A 20,803-nucleotide genomic window follows, 5' to 3' on the forward strand; every position below is an offset into this window, starting at 1 on the left:
CAGGATCTCTCTGTAGCCAGCCATATCAATTCCATTTCCCATTCCGTAGATGTTGGCGAGTTGTGTGTGTTACTCTGGATATCCAGCACCTGCAGGTTGTCCCGTGTTTGTGATCCAAACATGATGAAATGGTGGAGCAGACTTGATGGGCCAAATGGCCTAATTCTGCTCCTATAACTGATGGTTTTATGGTCCTATAGTGATGCTGAGTAAGATTGCCTATGGTTAAAACATGATACAGATCATTGGAAAGTTGGCTGATGGAATTTTATCCAAAGTGTGAGATAATAAATACCAGAAGAACAGACAAGGAGAGGGCGGGCACAGCGAATGGTGGGGCCCTGTCGGAAGGGCGGAGAAGGGGAGGGCAGGCACGGGGAACGGTGGGGCCCTGTCGGAGGAGCGGAGAAGGGGAGGGCAGGCACAGTGAACGGTGGGGCCCTGTCGGAAGGGCGGAGAAGGGGAGGGCAGGCACGGTGAATGGTGGGGCCCTGTCGGAGGAGCGGAGAAGGGGAGGGCAGGCACAGTGAACGGTGGGGCCCTGTCAGAAGGGCGGAGAAGGGGAGGGCGGGCACAGTGAACGGTGGGGCCCTGTCGGAAGAGCGGAGAAGGGGAGGGCAGGCACGGTGAATGGTGGGGCCCTGTCGGAAGGGCGGAGAAGGGGAGGGCGGGCACAGTGAATGGTGGGGCCCTGTCGGAAGGGCAGAGAAGGGGAGGGCGGGCACGGTGAATGGTGGGGCCCTGTTGGAAGAGCAGAGAAGGGGAGGGCGGGCACGGTGAATGGTGGGGCCCTGTCGGAGGAGCGGAGAAGGGGAGGGCAGGCACAGTGAACGGTGGGGCCCTGTCAGAAGGGCGGAGAAGGGGAGGGCGGGCACAGTGAACGGTGGGGCCCTGTCGGAAGAGCGGAGAAGGGGAGGGCAGGCACGGTGAATGGTGGGGCCCTGTCGGAAGGGCGGAGAAGGGGAGGGCGGGCACAGTGAATGGTGGGGCCCTGTCGGAAGGGCAGAGAAGGGGAGGGCGGGCACGGTGAATGGTGGGGCCCTGTTGGAAGAGCGGAGAAGGGGAGGGCGGGCACGGTGAATGGTGGGGCCCTGTCGGAAGAGCGGAGAAGGGGAGGGCAGGCACAGCGAAGGGTGGGGCCCTGTCGGAAGAGCAGAGAAGGGGAGGGCGGGCTCAGTGAATGGTGGGGCCCTGTCGGAAGGGCGGAGAAGGGGAGGGCGGGCACGGAGAATGGTGGGGCCCTGTCGGAAGAGCAGAGAAGGGGAGGGCGGGCACAGTGAATGGTGGGGCCCTGTCGGAAGGGCGGAGAAGGGGAGGGCGGGCACGGTGAATGGTGGGGCCCTGTCGGAAGAGCGGAGAAGGGGAGGGCGGGCACAGTGAATGGTGGGGCCCTGTCGGAAGAGCAGAGAAGGGGAGGGCGGGCACAGTGAATGGTGGGGCCCTGTCGGAAGAGCAGAGAAGGGGAGGGCAGGCACGGTGAATGGTGGGGCCCTGTCAGAAGGGCAGAGAAGGGGAGGGCGGGCACGGTGAATGGTGGGGCCCTGTCGGAAGGGCGGAGGGCAGGCACAGTGAATGGTGGGGCCCTGTCGGAAGAGCAGAGAAGGGGAGGGCGGGCACAGTGAATGGTGGGGCCCTGTCGGAAGAGCAGAGAAGGGGAGGGCGGGCTCAGTGAATGGTGGGGCCCTGTCGGAAGGGCGGAGAAGGGGAGGGCGGGCACAGAGAATGGTGGGGCCCTGTCGGAAGAGCAGAGAAGGGGAGGGCGGGCACAGTGAATGGTGGGGCCCTGTCGGAAGGGCGGAGAAGGGGAGGGCGGGCACGGTGAATGGTGGGGCCCTGTCGGAAGAGCGGAGAAGGGGGAGGGCGGGCACAGTGAATGGTGGGGCCCTGTCGGAAGAGCAGAGAAGGGGAGGGCGGGCACAGTGAATGGTGGGGCCCTGTCGGAAGAGCAGAGAAGGGGAGGGCAGGCACGGTGAATGGTGGGGCCCTGTCAGAAGAGCAGAGAAGGGGAGGGCGGGCATGGTGAATGGTGGGGCCCTGTCGGAAGGGCGGAGGGCAGGCACAGTGAATGGTGGGGCCCTGTCGGAAGAGCAGAGAAGGGGAGGGCGGGCACAGTGAATGGTGGGGCCCTGTCGGAAGAGCAGAGAAGGGGAGGGTGGGCACAGTGAACGGTGGGGCCCTGTCGGAAGAGCAGAGAAGGGGAGGGCAGGCACGGTGAATGGTGGGGCCCTGTCGGAAGAGCAGAGAAGGGGAGGGCAGGCACGGTGAATGGTGGGGCCCTGTCGGAAGGGTGGAGAAGGGGCAGGCAGGCACGGTGAACGGTGGGGCTCTGTCGGAAGGGCGGAGAAGGGGAGGGCGGGCACAGTGAACGGTGGGGCCCTGTCGGAAGAGCGGAGAAGGGGAGGGCAGGCACGGTGAATGGTGGGCCCTGTCGGAAGAGCAGAGAAGGGGAGGGCAGGCACAGTGAACGGTGGGGCCCTGTCGGAAGAGCGGAGAAGGGGAGGGCAGGCACAGTGAATGGTGGGGCCCTGTCGGAAGGGCGGAGAAGGGGAGGGCGGGCACGGTGAATGGTGGGGCCCTGTCGGAAGAGCAGAGAAGGGGAGGGCGGGCACAGTGAATGGTGGGGCCCTGTCGGAAGAGCAGAGAAGGGGAGGGCGGGCACGGTGAACGGTGGGGCCCTGTCGGAAGAGCGGAGAAGGGGAGGGCAGGCACGGTGAATGGTGGGCCCTGTCGGAAGAGCAGAGAAGGGGAGGGCAGGCACAGTGAACGGTGGGGCCCTGTCGGAAGAGCGGAGAAGGGGAGGGCAGGCACAGTGAATGGTGGGGCCCTGTCGGAAGGGCGGAGAAGGGGAGGGCGGGCACGGTGAATGGTGGGGCCCTGTCGGAAGGGCGGAGAAGGGGAGGGCGGGCACAGTGAATGGTGGGGCCCTGTCGGAAGAGCAGAGAAGGGGAGGGCGGGCACAGTGAATGGTGGGGCCCTGTCGGAAGAGCAGAGAAGGGGAGGGCGGGCACGGTGAATGGTGGGGCCCTGTCGGAAGAGCAGAGAAGGGGAGGGCGGGCACGGTGAATGGTGGGGCCCTGTCGGAAGAGCAGAGAAGGGGAGGGCAGGCACGGTGAATGGTGGGGCCCTGTCGGAAGAGCGGAGAAGGGGAGGGCGGGCACGGTGAATGGTGGGCCCTGTCGGAAGAGCAGAGAAGGGGAGGGCGGGCACGGTGAATGGTGGGGCCCTGTCGGAAGGGCGGAGAAGGGGAGGGCGGGCACAGTGAATGGTGGGGCCCTGTCGGAAGAGCGGAGAAGGGGAGGGCGGGCACAGTGAATGGTGGGGCCCTGTCGGAAGAGCAGAGAAGGGGAGGGCAGGCACGGTGAATGGTGGGGCCCTGTCGGAAGAGCGGAGAAGGGGAGGGCAGGCACGGTGAATGGTGGGGCCCTGTCGGAAGGGCGGAGAAGGGGAGGGCAGGCACGGTGAATGGTGGGGCCCTGTCGGAAGAGCAGAGAAGGGGAGGGCAGGCACAGTGAATGGTGGGGCCCTGTCGGAAGAGCAGAGAAAGGGAGGGCGGGCACAGTAAACGTGCTTTCACAGCTCTGAGTAATGTTAGTGAACAGAGGGAGCTTTTTGGAGTACAGGTCCACAGATGCGTGTAAGTGGCAGCACAGATGGAGAGGGGAGAGGAGGAGATGCTGCTTTCTTGGGCTACGGCACTGAATATCCAGGAAGATGTGGGACAACGTGCTCCAACTTTACAAAATGTTGGTTAGGCTTTCCCTGAAGTACTGTAAGTATTTCTGATCACAACACTATGGGAAGGATGTTAGCTGCTCTTCAGAGAGCACAGAGGAGATTCACCAGAATAAACACAAGAGACTGTGCAGAATTCCAGAGGGACACAAACAAAATGCTGGAGGAACTCAGCAGGTCAGGCAGCATCTATGGAGAGGAATAAACAGTCGATGTTTCAGGCCGAGACCCTTCATCAGGAAGCGGTCAGAAACCAGAATAAGAAGGTGGAGGGGCGGGGGCAGGAGTACAAGCTGGCAGGTGGTGGGTGAAGCCCGGTGAGGGGTTCGGTGGGTGGGTGGGTGGGGGAGGGAGGAGTGAAGTGAGAGGTGGGAGGGGATAGGTGGAAGAGGTATGATATTATACACCTCAATCATTCTCCAATGATCCAGTGAATAATGTCCCAACCTGCACAACCTCTCCCCATAACTCAGTCCTTCAAATATAAATCTCCTCTGCACTCTTCCCAGTTTAATAGCATATCCCTGCAGCAGGGTGACCAAATCTGAACACAATATTCCAATAAGACCTCACCAACATCTTTTACAAGTGCAACATGACATCTCAACTTCTGTCCTCGATGTTCTGAATGATGAGGCTAGTGTGTCAAAAGCCTCCTTCGCTGCCCTGTCTACCTGCAAAGTCTCTTTCAGTGACCGTATACTCTGTCCTACAACACTCCACAGGGCCAATGAATGTCCTACCCTGATTTGTCTTTCCAAAATACAACACCTCGCACTTGTCCAAATTAAAGCCCAGTTGCCATTCCTCTGCCAACTTAAGATCCCTCTGTAATTCCTGAGAACTATCTTCACTGTACACAACAGCATCTATTGTAATGTTCCAGAAACGTTGGGTTATGGACAAGTCTCAGAACTCTAGAGCGACCCAATGAGTGACTGTACTCAAAAGTACAGCAGAAGCTGATCAGAGACCATCTCTGCAATACAGATTTTCAGTAGTCTGACATCAGCCAGGCTCCAAGTGTGCCAAACTATAGACGCTCAGCTGCAATAGGCTTAAACAAATGGGAAATTAAAGGACGTTAAAGAATTAAGGAATAAGACTGATCTGTAATGTTGGAAGAACGACTGGTGTAAGGGATAAATATAAACTCAGCAAGGTTTAAGTAGGTCACTGCTTGGCTCCATACACAATAGCTATTTTGCTGTCTTAAATGTTTCTCTTTAGTTTCATTGGTTGATCTTTCTTGCTCATATTGCAGTGATTTTGTTCTCTGCATTTAAACGTCTGCACACAGTCATCTATAACTTGAATAAGTCATGCAGTGAAGGTTTTAGGACAGTGGAGGCTTTAGGACATGCAGTGAGGAGTTTAGGACATGCAGTGAGGGGTTTAGGACAGACAGTGAGGGGTTTAGGACATGCAGTGAGGGGTTTAGGACAGACAGTGGAGGGTTTAGGACATGCAGTGAGGGGTTTAGGACATGCAGTGGAGGGTTTAGGACAGACAGTGGAGGGTTTAGGACAGACAGTGGAGGGTTTAGGACAGACGGTGGAGGGTTTAGGACAGACGGTGGAGGGTTTAGGACATGCATTGGAGGCTTTAGGACAGACAGTGAGGGGTTTAGGACAGACAGTGAGGGGTTTAGGACAGACAGTGAGGGGTTTAGGACATGCAGTGAAGGTTTTAGGACAGTGGAGGCTTTAGGACATGCAGTGAGGGGTTTAGGACAGACAGTGAGGGGTTTAGGACAGACAGTGGAGGGTTTAGGACATGCAGTGGAGGGTTTAGGACATGCAGTGAGGGGTTTAGGACAGACAGTGGAGGGTTTAGGACATGCAGTGGAGGGTTTAGGACATGCAGTGGAGGGTTTAGGACAGACGGTGGAGGGCTTAGGACAGACGGTGGAGGGTTTAGGACAGACGGTGGAGGGTTTAGGACAGACGGTGAAGGGTTTAGGACAGACGGTGGAGGGTTTAGGACAGACGGTGGAGGCTTTAGGACAGACGGTGGAGGCTTTAGGACAGACAGTGAGGGGTTTAGGACATGCAGTGAGGGGTTTAGGACAGACAGTGAGGGGTTTAGGACAGACAGTGAGGGGTTTAGGACATGCAGTGAAGGTTTTAGGACAGTGGAGGCTTTAGGACATGCAGTGAGGGGTTTAGGACAGACAGTGAGGGGTTTAGGACAGACAGTGAGGGGTTTAGGACATGCAGTGAGGGGTTTAGGACAGACAGTGAGGGGTTTAGGACAGACAGTGAGGGGTTTAGGACATGCAGTGAAGGTTTTAGGACAGTGGAGGCTTTAGGACATGCAGTGAGGGGTTTAGGACAGACAGTGAGGGGTTTAGGACATGCAGTGAGGGGTTTAGGACATGCAGTGAGGGGTTTAGGACAGACAGTGAGGGGTTTAGGACAGACAGTGAGGGGTTTAGGACAGACAGTGAGGGGTTTAGGACATGCAGTGAGGGGTTTAGGACAGACAGTGAGGGGTTTAGGACATGCAGTGAGGAGTTTAGGACATGCAGTGAGGGGTTTAGGACATGCAGTGAGGGGTTTAGGACAGACAGTGAGGGGTTTAGGACATGCAGTGAGGGGTTTAGGACAGACAGTGAGGGGTTTAGGACAGACAGTGAGGGGTTTAGGACATGCAGTGAGGGGTTTAGGACAGACAGTGAGGGGTTTAGGACATGCAGTGAAGGTTTTAGGACAGTGGAGGCTTTAGGACATGCAGTGAGGGGTTTAGGACAGACAGTGAGGGGTTTAGGACATGCAGTGAGGGGTTTAGGACATGCAGTGAGGGGTTTAGGACAGACAGTGGAGGGTTTAGGACAGACAGTGGAGGGTTTAGGACATGCAGTGGAGGGTTTAGGACAGACAGTGGAGGGCTTAGGACAGACGGTGGAGGGTTTAGGACAGACGGTGGAGGGTTTAGGACAGACGGTGAAGGGTTTAGGACAGACGGTGGAGGGTTTAGGACAGACGGTGGAGGGTTTAGGACAGACGGTGGAGAGTTTAGGACATGCAGTGAAGGGTTTAGGACAGACAGTGGAGGGTTTAGGGCATGCAGTGGAGGGTTTAGGGCATGCAGTGGAGGGTTTAGGACAGACGGTGGAGGGTTTAGGACAGACGGTGGAGGGTTTAGGACATGCAGTGAAGGGTTTAGGACAGACAGTGGAGGGTTTAGGACATGCAGTGGAGGGTTTAGGACATGCAGTGGAGGGTTTAGGACATGCAGTGGAGGGTTTAGGACAGACGGTGGAGGGCTTAGGACAGACGGTGGAGGGCTTAGGACAGACAGTGGAGGGCTTAGGACAGACAGTGGAGGGTTTAGGACAGACAGTGGAGGGTTTAGGACATGCAGTGGAGGGTTTAGGACAGACAGTGGAGGGTTTAGGACATGCATTGAAGGGTTTAGGACAGACGGTGGAGGGTTTAGGACAGACGGTGGAGGGCTTAGGACAGACGGTGGAGGGCTTAGGACAGACGGTGGAGGGTTTAGGACAGACGGTGGAGGGTTTAGGACAGACGGTGGAGGGTTTAGGACAGACGGTGAAGGGTTTAGGACAGACGGTGGAGGGTTTAGGACAGACGGTGGAGAGTTTAGGACATGCAGTGGAGAGTTTAGGACATGCAGTGAAGGGTTTAGGACAGACGGTGGAGGGTTTAGGACAGACGGTGGAGGGCTTAGGACATGCAGTGAAGGGTTTAGGACATGCAGTGGAGGGCTTAGGACAGACGGTGGAGGGCTTAGGACCCAGTGGAGGGTTTAGGACAGACGGTGGAGGGTTTAGGACAGACAGTGGAGAGTTTAGGACATGCAGTGGAGAGTTTAGGACATGCAGTGAAGGGTTTAGGACAGACGGTGGAGGGTTTAGGACAGACGGTGGAGGGCTTAGGACAGACAGTGGAGGGTTTAGGACATGCAGTGAAGGGTTTAGGACATGCAGTGGAGGGCTTAGGACAGACGGTGGAGGGCTTAGGACCCAGTGGAGGGTTTAGGACAGACAGTGGAGGGTTTAGGACATGCAGTGAAGGGTTTAGGACATGCAGTGGAGGGCTTAGGACAGACAGTGGAGGGCTTAGGACCCAGTGGAGGGTTTAGGACAGACAGTGGAGGGTTTAGGACATGCAGTGAAGGGTTTAGGACAGACGGTGGAGGGTTTAGGACAGACAGTGGAGGGTTTAGGACATGCAGTGAGGGGTTTAGGACAGACAGTGGAGGGTTTAGGACATGCAGTGGAGGGTTTAGGACAGACAGTGGAGGGTTTAGGACATGCAGTGAGGGGTTTAGGACAGACGGTGGAGGGTTTAGGACAGACAGTGGAGGGTTTAGGACATGCAGTGAGGGGTTTAGGACAGACGGTGGAGGGTTTAGGACAGACAGTGGAGGGTTTAGGACAGACGGTGGAGGGTTTAGGACAGACGGTGGAGGGTTTAGGACATGCAGTGAAGGGTTTAGGACAGACAGTGGAGGGTTTAGGACATGCAGTGAAGGGTTTAGGACAGACAGTGGAGGGTTTAGGACATGCAGTGAAGGGTTTAGGACAGATGGTGGAGGGTTTAGGACATGCAGTGAAGGGTTTAGGACTTGCAGTGGAGGGTTTAGGACATGCAGTGAAGGGTTTAGGACAGACAGTGGAGGGTTTAGAACATGCAGTGAATGGATTATGGTAGGCAGTGAAGGGTTTAGAACATGCAATGAGTGTTTTAGGACATGTATTGAACACTAGCATCTTGAAATGCTTTCAATGTGTAATCTGCTGTGGAGCATTTCATGGGAATGAGTCCAAGACAATGAAAGGTCTAACTCCGGAGTTCCCAACCTGGGGTCCACGGACTCCTCGGTTAATGGTAGAGGTCTATGGCATAAAAATTCTTGGGACACTAAGTGGACACTAGTGGTACTACCAGTGAGTACCATGGCTCATCTGCACAGTGAATATTAACTTACCCTGGCTGACATACAATGTTCTCTCTGGTCAGTTTGTCAAGAAGCCGTGTGGGAAGCGTATCGAATTTTCCTGGACAGAATTCCAGAACACAAAGAGTATCAGCAATGGGTCAGCCTCTGTCAGCAGGAGGCTCAGTATCCATTTCAGATCGGCCAGAATTTCAGTGACTCCCTGGAACATCTCGCCATGGTTCAAAAGGTAAGGAATGACGTTGTTCATACAAAACATTCAATTTCAACATACTTTAACCATGTTTTACTTTCTGCCTTAGATATATATTGGAGCTTAATTCATCAAGTCATATTGTCCTTCTCCTCGATGTTCTGAATGATGAGGCTAGTGTGTCAAAAGCCTCCTTCGCTGCCCTGTCTACCTGCAAAGTCTCTTTCAGTGACCGTATACTCTGTCCTACAACACTCCACAGGGCCAATGAATGTCCTACCCTGATTTGTCTTTCCAAAATACAACACCTCGCACTTGTCCAAATTAATGTCCAATTGCCATTCCTCTGCCAACTTAAGATCCCTCCATAACTCTTGAGAACTATCTTCACTGTACACAACAGCATCTATTGAAATGTTTTGGAAATATTGGGTTATGGGCAAGTCTCAGAGTGACCCAGTAAGTGCCTGTATTTCTGAAGTACGGCAGAAGGTGATTGGAGGCTATTTCTATATTCACGAAATGTAAACAATTGGAAAATAAAAATTTGAAGATTTGCGAATCCTTTCTATATTTTCTTAAAAGTTAAAAAGGAAGTAATGGTTTTCTTTTATTTCCAGAAACTAGGAATACGAAGTGGTGATCTTCATGTCAGGTAATGAGTTCATCGTGCAACTTTGTAGAAACTCGTTATGTTGGGCCTTGTGTCTGTGATCAGTAATATTCACTTAGTGAAAGGCATCCAACTATATCACTAAACTGAGCAAAACCACTGGCCATTCCTTAGCAAGTACTGTTCTGTACATTAAAATTAGCATTTTGTCAATGGGAAAGACCATGAAAATCCCCGACGAGGGCATTTCACACCCAGGGTTGGCATACCCAGCGTTATGTTTGTAAGTATGTCTCATATTTCCTCTCTCCTCTAATGTGAATGAGAGGGGGATCTTACTGAAACACATCATATATTGGAAGGCCAAGATCGAGTGGAAGTAGAGAGAATCTTTCCTATAGCAGGGGAGTCTAGGACCAGAAGGCTCAACCTCAGGATACAAGGATGTCCCTTTAGAATGGAGATAAAGAGGTATTTCTTCTGCCAGAGGGTGGTGAATTTGTGGAATTCTTTGCCACAGACAGTGGCAGAGGAGATAGATAATTATCTGGATAGACAGGATCTGATTAGGAACAGTCAACATGGATTCGTGCGTGGAAGGTTATGTTTGACAAATCTTATTGAATTTTTTGAAGAGGTTACTAGGAAAGTTGACGAGGGTAAAGCAGTGGATGTTGTCTATATGGACTTCAGTAAGGCCTTTGACAAGGTTCCACACAGAAGGTTAGTTAGGAAGTTCAATCGTTAGGTATTAATATTGAAGTAGTAAAATGGATTCAACAGTGGCTGAATGGGAGATGCCAAAGAGTAGTGGAGGATAACTTTGTCAGGTTGGAGGCTGGTGTGCCTCAAGGATCTATACTGGGTCCAATGTTGTTTGTCATATACATTAATGATCTGGATGATGGGGTGGTAAATTGGATTAGTAAGTATGCAGATGATACTAAGATAGGTGGCGTTGTGGATAATGAAGTAGGTTTTCAAAGCTTGCAGAGAGATTTAGGCCAGTTAGAAGAGTGGGCTGAAAGATGGCAGATGGAGTTTAATGCTGATAAGTGTGAGGTGCTACATTTTGGTAGGACTAATCAAAATAGGACATACACAGTAAATGGTAGAGCATTGAAGAATGCAGTAGAACAGAGTGATCTAGGAATAATGGTGCATAGTTCCCGGAAGGTGGAATCTCATGTGGATAGGGTGGTGAAGAAAGCTTTTGGTATGCTGGCCTTTATAAATCAGAGCATTGAGTATAGGAGTTGGGATGTGATGTTAAAATTGTACAAGGCATTGGTAAGGCCGAATTTGGAGTATTGTGTACAGGTCTGGTCACCGAATTATAGGAAAGATGTCTACAAAATAGAGAGTACAGAGAAGATTTACTAGAATGTTACCTGGGTTTCAGCACCTAAGTTACAGAGAAAGGTTGAACAAGTTAGGTCTTTATTCTTTGGAGCATAGAAGGTTGAGGGGGGACTTGACAGAAGTATTTAAAATTATGAGAGGGATAGATAGAGTTGACGTGGATAGGCTTTATCCATTGAGAGTAGGGGAGATTCAAACAAGAGGACATGAGTTGAGAGTTAAGAGGCAAAAGTTTAGGGGTAACACAAGGGGGAACTTCTTTACTCAGAGAGTGGTAGCTGTGTGGAACGAGCCTCCAGTAGAAGTGGTAGAGGCAGGTTCGATATTGTCATTTAAAGTAAAATTGGATAGGTATATGGACAGGAAAGGAATGGAGGGTTAAGGGCTGAGTGCGGGTCAGTGGGACTAGGTGAGAGTAAGCATTCGGCACGGACTAGAAGGGCCAAGATGCCCTGTTTCCGTGCTGTAATTGTTACATGGTTATATGAGACTCGAAGGGCTAAATGGTCTAATTCTGCTCCTATGCCATATGGTCTTATCGTCATTTGTCTAATATGTGCTTCCTTTTCTGTTTGCTGAGAAAGGATTCCAGTGGATAATCTGCCTACTGGGACAGCCACAGGTATGACTTCGCCTCAGCCTTTGGTATTTAATTTGTGACACAGACTGGAGAGTGTGGGAGTGAGGGGAAGTCAGTTTCAGTTTTCTAAACCCATACTTTTTTTGCAGTCTTTGATCAACTCCCTTGCTATATTTCACAAACAATAGAAAATCTGCAGATGCTGCAAATCCGAGCAGCACACACAAGAAAAAATGTCATTTTTGATTCAATAACCAGCACAGTCTGAGGATTATGCTGGGGGCAGCCAACTTAGAAAGCCCATAACTTACTAACCCTAACCGTATATCTTTGGATTTTGGGAGGAAACTGGGGCACTTGGAGAAAACCCACTTGGCCACAGGGAGAACGTACAAATGCCTTACAGACAGCAGCAGTAATTGAACCCCCCTTGGCACTGTAAAGCAATAACACTAACGGGAACATTATCGTGCTGCCTTTAGAAGTATAAGAGTTTTGAGAAGTAAACGAGTTATCGGAAAAGAGCTCTGGATGTTTAGAACTATATTGTATTTGTTAGTATAGGAGAAGTCCAGAGGGTCAGAAATGAACAGAGATTGAGATCAATCTTCATTTGCTCCAGTTAGCACCAAGCTCAGATGTGTGTTTGTGTGGCCCAGCGTCCACAGACTCTCTGTGGGTAGACCTGGTGTGGGTCCGTTGACTGGTTCTCTTCAGCATTGAAGAAAGAGGCTTGGTTATTGTGATCAGTGAGATAAAACTTCTGGCCGATTCCAAGGAGACACAAGGGAAGGCAGATGCTGGAATCTGGAGGAACACATCATCTGCCGTAGGAGCTGAGCAGCAGCATCTGTGCGGGGGAATTGTCGACGCCTCGGATCGAAACACTGCTTGCTCCCAAAACGATCGCTGTTTGACCCATTGAATTCCTCCAGCAGATTGGCTGTGATTCCATGTTCGGCTGGACTTGGGAGCAGTAGATGCTGAAGGGAAATAGCGCCTGGCCAGGGAGCAGAAAAGGCACACGGAGAGGATGTGCAATGTCCTTCTGTAATCGGGGTTGAGTTCAAGAGCTGTGAGGTGGTGTTGCAGCTCTATAAAACTGGTTAGACCACGCTTGGAGTATTGTGTTCGACTCTGGTCACCTCTGGCTGCTATGCAGGCAGAGGCAAACACACGAGAGGCTTTTAGGAGGCATTTAGATAAGCACATGAATTTGAGGAAGATGGAGGGATGCAGGTAGGGGGGATTAGTTTTTACTTTTCAGCACAACATTGTGAGGTGAAAGGGCTTGTTCCTGTGCTGTAGTGTTCTATGTTCACTGGAGGAAGGAGGTGGAAGCTTTAGGGAGGGTGCAGAGGAGATTTACCAGGATGCTGCCTGGACCAGAGAGCGTGTCTTACGAAGATTGAGTCAGATGGGGCTTTTCTCCTTGGCCCAAAGGAGGATAAAGGGTGGTTAGAGAGAGATGTACAAGATGATAAGAGGCATAGATTGAGTGGATAGACAGAGACTTTTTCGCAGGGTAATATGAGAGGGCATAATTTTGAGGTGATTGAGGGGATGTCAGAGGTAGGTGGATGTGCATGGAACACCCTGGAAGGGGTGCTGGTAGAGGCAGATACATTAGGGGCATTTAAGGAACTTAGATAGACACATGAATGATTGATAAATGGAGGGTTATGTAGGAAGGAAAGGTTAGATGGATCTCAGAGTAGTTTAAAAGGTTGGCACAACACTGTGCTGTTGTGTTTATCAAGCAGCTCCAAGCTTCCAAAACAAGTTACCTTTGATCCTGAGGTGCTGCGCCAGGAGCAGACTCGATGGGCTGAATTGCCTTAGTCTGCTCCTATATGAGCAGAAAAGCATAACAATTGTTGTTGCATAAAACATTCATTGGCAACACTTTGAAACCGAACAATGATTTGTCCATGTTACGTTTCAGAGTGACGGGTTGGAGATATGTCTCTGCCAAAGGAGATGGATGTAAGGGGCTCCTTCCCTCCACTAGCCTGCAAGGCACCCTCGGGCAAGGTGTAGCACCCCTTGTAGCACCCCACCCCCCACCCCCACCTGATCAGGGTCAGGTGGATGGTTGTATGAGCACTGATGCATATCACAAATCCTGGTTATGCAACCACTGACACCAGGCAGACAATCTCTGAAGGGTATTGATAATGACTGGGGGTCACCCGTCTTGTAAAGACACTGCCCAGAAGAAGGCAATGGCAAACCACTTCTGTAGAAAAATTTGCTGGGAACAATCATGGTCACCATGACCGCCCACGTCATACGACACGGCACATAATGGTGATGATGATGTCATTACGGTTCAGATAAGATTGATAGTCAGATTCCTATTTGGAAATTGTATGGGGATGCTATCGTTGACCTTCCATTTAATCAATAACTTCTCCACTGGATGTTCTCAGTAGATTAGCCAATTCCATTCGGTACCGGGAAGTTACACAAAGGTTTGTGACTCGCCCAAGTGCAATACTTTGTGACTTCTGAAAGATTACTTTTTTTTCCAGAGATTCTGTTGCCAACAGAAGGGTCAACTCCCATTCCGGAGATCTCTAACGAGATTGTGAATGAAACTAAAATTAAGGTGAGAGGAGTGAAATTTCGTATGTCAAGTCAGTGATGTGACTGGATGTCACATTGGATAACTGGTTGCGAAATAGTTTTGAGTAATTATTGCGCTGGATTATACATGTTACAGTCTCTCATGTTGCCAAAATCAGTCTGTGGGCAGGCATGTGAAGCAGCAATGTTTCAATCCATTTGGTAATTCAGATTTTACCAATGAAGCCAGCACTGATTTTCTAACCCTAATTACCCCTGAACGAGAAAGGCGGTCAGAAGTCAGCCACGTTGATGCGTCTGGAGCCAGACTCGGTAAGGAAGGTAGATCTGCACCGATGATGAACCAAATAGATTTTTACAACAATCCAGTAGTTTTGTGGTTCCATTGATGAGACTAGCTTTCACAGAGTTCCAGATTTGTAATTTTGAATTTAAACTCCCCAAGTTCCATGGTGGGATTTGAACTTGTGTCTCATGATCAATGGTCTGAAGGCCAGGCTGCCGGCCCAGCCACAAAGTTACATTAATGTAATGATTAATATATAATTTATGGTTTGTACGTCACGATTTCTTGTGTATGGGATGCTGTGTCTGTGGTGCTGGTGCACTGAGCCTTTCATCACACCTGTGATGACCTGCACTTGTGCAGATGATGATAATCTCAACTTCGAGTGAGATTACTTTACCCCAGTCTCTGCTAACAGCCTTAGCTTAAAATGAGATAGTCGCGTTGTGGAGTACAAGACCCACTCAGATCAGTTGGACGGCTCTGAGGATGAATCCACTGCATGAGCACGCTGGTTTGAGAGAAATGTTAGGAGGAACTGACTGTTGTGAGAATCACAAGTGTTAATATCTGAAACAAACCATTTTTACCTTCCTTAGAATATATTTCTAGGTCATATCCATAGGTTATTTTCTTAAAGTTGGACTGGAGCCAGTCTTTAGTCTGTTCTGTTGGTTTTGATGTACTAGTATTTTTTGATCGATACTGTATCTGGTTTACAGAACTGTGCCTAGTGCAGACAGTGCAGAAATGAAGCAAGGAGCTGGTTTGTAGCAGGGGCTAATACTGTAACCAGGTTAGGTGCAGCTGCGTCTTGAGAGTAACACGTTCTGTATGAAGGCAACGTTTCTCTCTTTGTGTCCCAGGACGTGCACGTGACCAACATCATCCCAGAACAGCCGTCAGAACACGTTGTGAAGTTCAGCGTAAAGCTCACCAACCAAAATGACAGTACGGTGCTAAGCGACCCCGTCTCCCCGGAGTACCAGGAGCTTACCGGAAGGTTTGAGATTCAGGCAAGTGCAATGTTAGTATTTGCTGGGGCCTGTGGCTTCTGATGTAGAACTGGCTCTTCCATCTAGTACCAGCTGGGGAATTCTATTTCAGCCACATTCATTAGCACGAGCACGCTTTATCCCAAATGACTCCTGGATTAGTCTGTACTTGAATTTGCCCTTCTACTTTTTAAAACTTAGAAAGGGAGAGAGTAACATTTTACAGGGCAGAGGCAGACAATGTTGGACAACAAAGATTTTGCTTCCTGAATACTTTTGTATGCTTCTTATGGATTTTGGTCTGCTGATCGTGAAACTTGCCATGGAATATCAGTATCATGCACTCTCTTTTTGAAATCACTTATATATTTTTTAATTTCAATTCATAATTCAAGTCAGAATAACTGATGGTGAGATTAAGGAAGGCATTTTTGTTGGTCCACAAATCAAACAGGTCACCAATGACAGGAAATTCGAGGAATTTATAGTGGGACCGGAGAAAATCACACGGAAGGCATTCAAGAGTGTTGAAAATTTTCTCGGCAACTACAGGGCACCAAACTATGAGCAGCTGGTTGACAACATGCTTCAAGCATACAAAACCATGAAGTGCAACATGTCAGTGAAGATTCATTTTCTGCCTTCCCGTTTAGAATCTTCCCTGCCGATCTTAGCGCTGTCAGTGACGAGCACGGTGAAAGGTTTCACCGGGACACGGAGAAACAGTATCGGGGCAACTGGAATACATCAATACTGGCTGATTATTGTTGGACACTTAAGCAAGAAGCCTCAGACACTGAGTACAAATGAAAATAAAACAGTTTTAGCTCAGTTGAACTATTACTAAGTATCAGCACCATTATGCAATTAAATGCATTATATTCAATCAAAGATAATTTCTTCTTTCTTCAAATTCCTACATGATACAAGTAGTCTGACATTGTATTTGTGTTCAGCTTCAAACCGTCTATTGGGAAGGAAAAAAAACTCTGAGACAGCAACAAATACGAAAAGCTTTGTTGTCCAGTGCAATCAAACAGGCTGCCGGTGAATGTGCGTAAAGTTACACAGTCTGAAACCTAGATCCTAAAGCAATGACTGTTCAGTGAACTCCTGTTAAGCTGGGGTCAGGCTCCTACCACCGCAGTCTTTGGAGTTGACAGCGATGACCGGGTAGATGTTGAGGTGTTTCCACTGCCTGGTGCATGCCTTCCAGCATCGGGGGCAAGTATTTAACTCTGAAGCACACAGAAGCCTCTCACCAAGAGTGGCGATTCTCTGAAACTCTGCTCTTCAGGGAGTTGTGGAGGATCGATCCTTGGGGGCAATTTGAAAGATCAGGCAGCTGAATGCTATGGGGAATTTAGGCCGAGGATAGATCAACTATGTTCACATCGAATGGGAAGGGGCAGGCTAGAGGGCTGAGTTGCCCACGCCTGCCTCCTGTTCTATCATTGTGTTCCCTTATCCATAAGGACAATCAGTGGGTAATCTTTTCCAGAGATGCAATCATAATGCAGACTGATGGGTTAGGTTAGATGGGCCAAAAGGCTGGTGTTGATGTGTTGGGCTGAATGGCCTATTTCTTCATTATCCTGCACTGGAATCTCTGTAACAGGCCCATAGTCCTGCACTGGAATCTCTGCTACAGGGCCATAGTCCTGCATTGGGATCTCTGTAACAGGCCCATAGTCCTGCACTGGGATCTCTGTAACAGGGCCGTAGTCCTGCACTGGAATCTCTGTAACAGGCCCATAGTCCTGCAGTGGGATCTCTGCTACAGGGCCATAGTCCTGCACTGGCATCTCTGCAACAGGCCCATAGTCCTGCAGTGGGATCTCTGTAACAGGGCCATAGTCCTGCCCTGGAATCTCTGTAACAGGCCCATAGCCCTGCACTGGGATCTCTGTAACAGGCCCATAGCCCTGCACTGGGATCTCTGTAACAGGCCCATAGTCCTGCACTGGGATCTCTGTAACAGGCCCATAGTCCTGCACTGGAATCTCTGTAACAGGCCCATAGTCCTGCGCTGGAATCTCTGTAACAGGCCCATAGTTCTGCACTGGGATCTCTGTAACAGGCCCATAGCCCTGCACTGGGATCTCTGTAACAGGCCCATAGTCCTGCGCTGGGATCTCTGTAACAGGCCCATAGTCCTGCGCTGGGATCTCTGTAACAGGCCCATAGTTCTGCACTGGAATCTCTGTAACAGGCCCATAGTCCTGCCCTGGAATCTCTGTAACAGGCCCATAGTCCTGCACTGGGATCTCTGTAACAGGCCCATAGTCCTGCACTGGGATCTCTGTAACAGGCCCATAGTCCTGCACTGGAATCTCTGTAACAGGCCCATAGTCCTGCGCTGGAATCTCAGTAACAGGCCCATAGTCCTGCACTGGAATCTCTGTAACAGGCCCATAGTCCTGCGCTGGGGTCTCTGTAACAGGGCCATAGTCCTGCGCTGGAATCTCAGTAACAGGCCAATAGTCCTGCCCTGGAATCTCTGTAACAGGCCCATAGTCCTGCCCTGGAATCTCTGTAACAGGCCCATAGTCCTGCACTGGAACCTCTGTAACAGGACCATAGTCCTGCACTGGGGTCTCTGTAACAGGGCCATAGTCCTGCGCTGGAATCTCTGTAACAGGCCCATAGTCCTGCACTGGGATCTCTGTAACAGGCCCATAGTCCTGCACTGGGGTCTCTGTAACAGGCCCATAGTCCTGCACTGGGGTCTCTGTAACAGGGCCATAGTCCTGCGCTGGAATCTCTGTAATAGGCCCATAGTCCTGCACTGGGATCTCTGTAACAGGCCCATAGTCCTGCACTGGGATCTCTGTAACAGGCCCATAGTCCTGCACTGGGATCTCTGTAACAGGCCCATAGTCCTGCCCTGGAATCTCTGTAACAGGCCCATAGTCCTGCACTGGGGTCTCTGTAACAGGCCCATAGTCCTGCACTGGGGTCTCTGTAACAGGCCCATAGTCCTGCCCTGGAATCTCTGTAACAGGCCCATAGTCCTGCACTGGAGTCTCTGTAATAGGCCCATAGTCCTGCGCTGGAATCTCTGTAAGAGGCCCATAGCCCTGCACTGGGGTCTCTGTAACAGGCCCATAGTCCTGCGCTGGAATCTCTGTAACAGGCCCATAGTCCTGCGCTGGAATCTCTGTAACAGGCCCATGGTCCTGCACTGGAACCTCTGTAACAGGCCCTTAGTCCTGCACTGGAACCTCTGTAACAGGCCCATAGTCGTGCCCTGGAATCTCTGTAACAGGCCCATAGTCCTGCGCTGGAATCTCTGTAACAGGCCCATAGTCCTGCCCTGGAATCTCTGTAAGAGGCCCATAGCCCTGCACTGGGGTCTCTGTAACAGGGCCATAGTCCTGTGCTGGAATCTCTGTAACAGGCCCATAGTCCTGCCCTGGAATCTCTGTAACAGGCCCATAGTCCTGCGCTGGAATCTCTGTAACAGGCCCATAGTCCTGCACAGGGATCTCTGTAACAGGCCCATAGTCCTGCACAGGGATCTCTGTAACAGGCCCATAGTCCTGCACAGGGATCTCTGTAACAGGCCCATAGTCCTGCACTGGAATCTCTGTAACAGGCCCATAGTTCTGCACTGGGATCTCTGTAACAGGCCCATAGTCCTACGCTGGGATCTCTGTAACAGGCCCATAGTCCTGCACTGGGATCTCTGTAACAGGCCCATAGTCCTGCGCTGAGATCTCTGTAACAGGCCCATAGTCCTGCGCTGGGATCTCTGTAACAGGCCCATAGTCCTGCGCTGGAATCTCTGTAACAGGCCCATAGTCCTGCGCTGGAATCTCTGTAACAGGCCCATGGTCCTGCACTGGAACCTCTGTAACAGGCCCTTAGTCCTGCACTGGAACCTCTGTAACAGGCCCATAGTCGTGCCCTGGAATCTCTGTAACAGGCCCATAGTCCTGTGCTGGAATCTCTGTAACAGGCCCATAGTCCTGCCCTGGAATCTCTGTAAGAGGCCCATAGCCCTGCACTGGGGTCTCTGTAACAGGCCCATAGTCCTGCGCTGGAATCTCTGTAACAGGCCCATAGTCCTGCACAGGGATCTCTGTAACAGGCCCATAGTCCTGCACAGGGATCTCTGTAACAGGCCCATAGTCCTGCGCTGGGATCTCTGTAACAGGCCCATAGTCCTGCACTGGGATCTCTGTAACAGGCCCATAGTCCTGCGCTGGAATCTCTGTAACAGGCCCATAGTCCTGCACTGGAGTCTCTGTAACAGGCCCATAGTCCTGCGCTGGAATCTCTGTAACAGGCCCATAGTCCTGCACTGGGATCTCTGTAACAGGCCCATAGTCCTGCGCTGGGATCTCTGTAACAGGCCCATAGTCCTGCACTGGGATCTCTGTAACAGGCCCATAGTCCTGCCCTGGGGTCTCTGTAACAGGCCCATAGTCCTGCGCTGGAATCTCTCTAACAGGCCCATAGTCCTGCGCTGGGATCTCTGTAACAGGCCCATAGTCCTGCGCTGGAATCTCTGTAACAGGCCCATAGTCCTGCCCTGGGGTCTCTGTAACAGGCCCATAGTCCTGCATGGGATCCCTACAGTGTGCGACCTGTATCAACCCAGCACAAGAGTGACTCACAGACCACATCACTCTAAGGTCTCAATGTATTATTTTCTTTACAGATGCAGAACCTGTTTGATATCCTCCCAGGATTCAAAGGTGTCCGGATGTTAGGATTCAGGTAAACTGAAGAATTATCCTTGTACGGTATTGACACCCAATATGCACCTTTGGGCATCTCCCACTCCCCTCCTGCAGCTGTGTGACTCTGTGACTATAATAATCCTGAGGTTTCAGGACCCGACCCACTCGGAGTGACAGAGAGGGGAGATCGCTTACACCCAAGCATCAGAAGGTGAAGGGTGCAGGGGGTAGGGACAGGATGCAGGCCCTAGGGGGTAGGGGAGAGAGTTCAGGAAGTGGGAGTGGGTCTAAGCCTCTGATGTGTTTGAGAGGTGGGAAGTGGTTCTAGGTCTGGGAGAGTTTTCAAGAGGTGGGCAGTGGGCTCTAGGCCTGGGGAGGGTTCAGAAGTTGGGGAGTGGGTCTAGATAGGGAGGGTGCAGGAGATATGGTGTTGCTGTACGCCTGGGGGAGGGTACAGGAGGTGTGGAATGGGTCTAGGCCTGGGGGAGGGTACAGGAGGTGTGGAATGGGTCTAGTTGGGGAGGGTTCAGGAGGTGTGGAATGGGTCTAGGCCTGGGGGAGGGTACAGGAGGTGTGGAATGGGTCTAGTTGGGGAGGGTTCAGGAGGTGTGGAGTGGGAGTAGATGGGAAAGGTTCTGGAAGTGGGGATGGGTCTAGATGGGAAGGGTTCAGGAAGTGGGAAGAGGGTCTAGGCCTGGGGGAGGGTTTAGGAAGTGAGGAATGGGTCTAGGCCTGGGGGAGGGTTTAGGAGGTGAGGAATGGGTCTAGGCCTGGGGGAGGGTTTAGGAAGTGGGAAGAGGGTCTAGGGCTGGGGGAGGGTTTAGGAGGTGAGGAATGGG

At 51.2% G+C, this 20,803-nt stretch overlaps 1 protein-coding gene across 4 annotated transcripts in view; it reads left to right on the top strand.

The window, feature by feature from the left end:
- The window catches only part of LOC140730808 (interphotoreceptor matrix proteoglycan 1-like), a 116,182-nt gene that overhangs the window by 45,047 nt on the left and 50,332 nt on the right, over positions 1 to 20,803 (top strand). For all 4 annotated transcript variants that reach the window (XM_073051726.1, XM_073051725.1, XM_073051727.1 and 1 more), the window contains exons 3-8: positions 8,721 to 8,887; positions 9,472 to 9,506; positions 11,411 to 11,448; positions 13,941 to 14,017; positions 15,148 to 15,297; positions 19,943 to 20,001. In XM_073051726.1, the coding sequence (XP_072907827.1) occupies positions 8,721 to 8,887; positions 9,472 to 9,506; positions 11,411 to 11,448; positions 13,941 to 14,017; positions 15,148 to 15,297; positions 19,943 to 20,001 (526 nt within the window). The remainder of the gene's footprint in view (positions 1 to 8,720; positions 8,888 to 9,471; positions 9,507 to 11,410; positions 11,449 to 13,940; positions 14,018 to 15,147; positions 15,298 to 19,942; positions 20,002 to 20,803) is intronic.

This window comes from Hemitrygon akajei, chromosome 7 (genome assembly GCF_048418815.1).
Source record: "Hemitrygon akajei chromosome 7, sHemAka1.3, whole genome shotgun sequence".
Lineage (NCBI taxonomy): Eukaryota > Metazoa > Chordata > Chondrichthyes > Myliobatiformes > Dasyatidae > Hemitrygon > Hemitrygon akajei.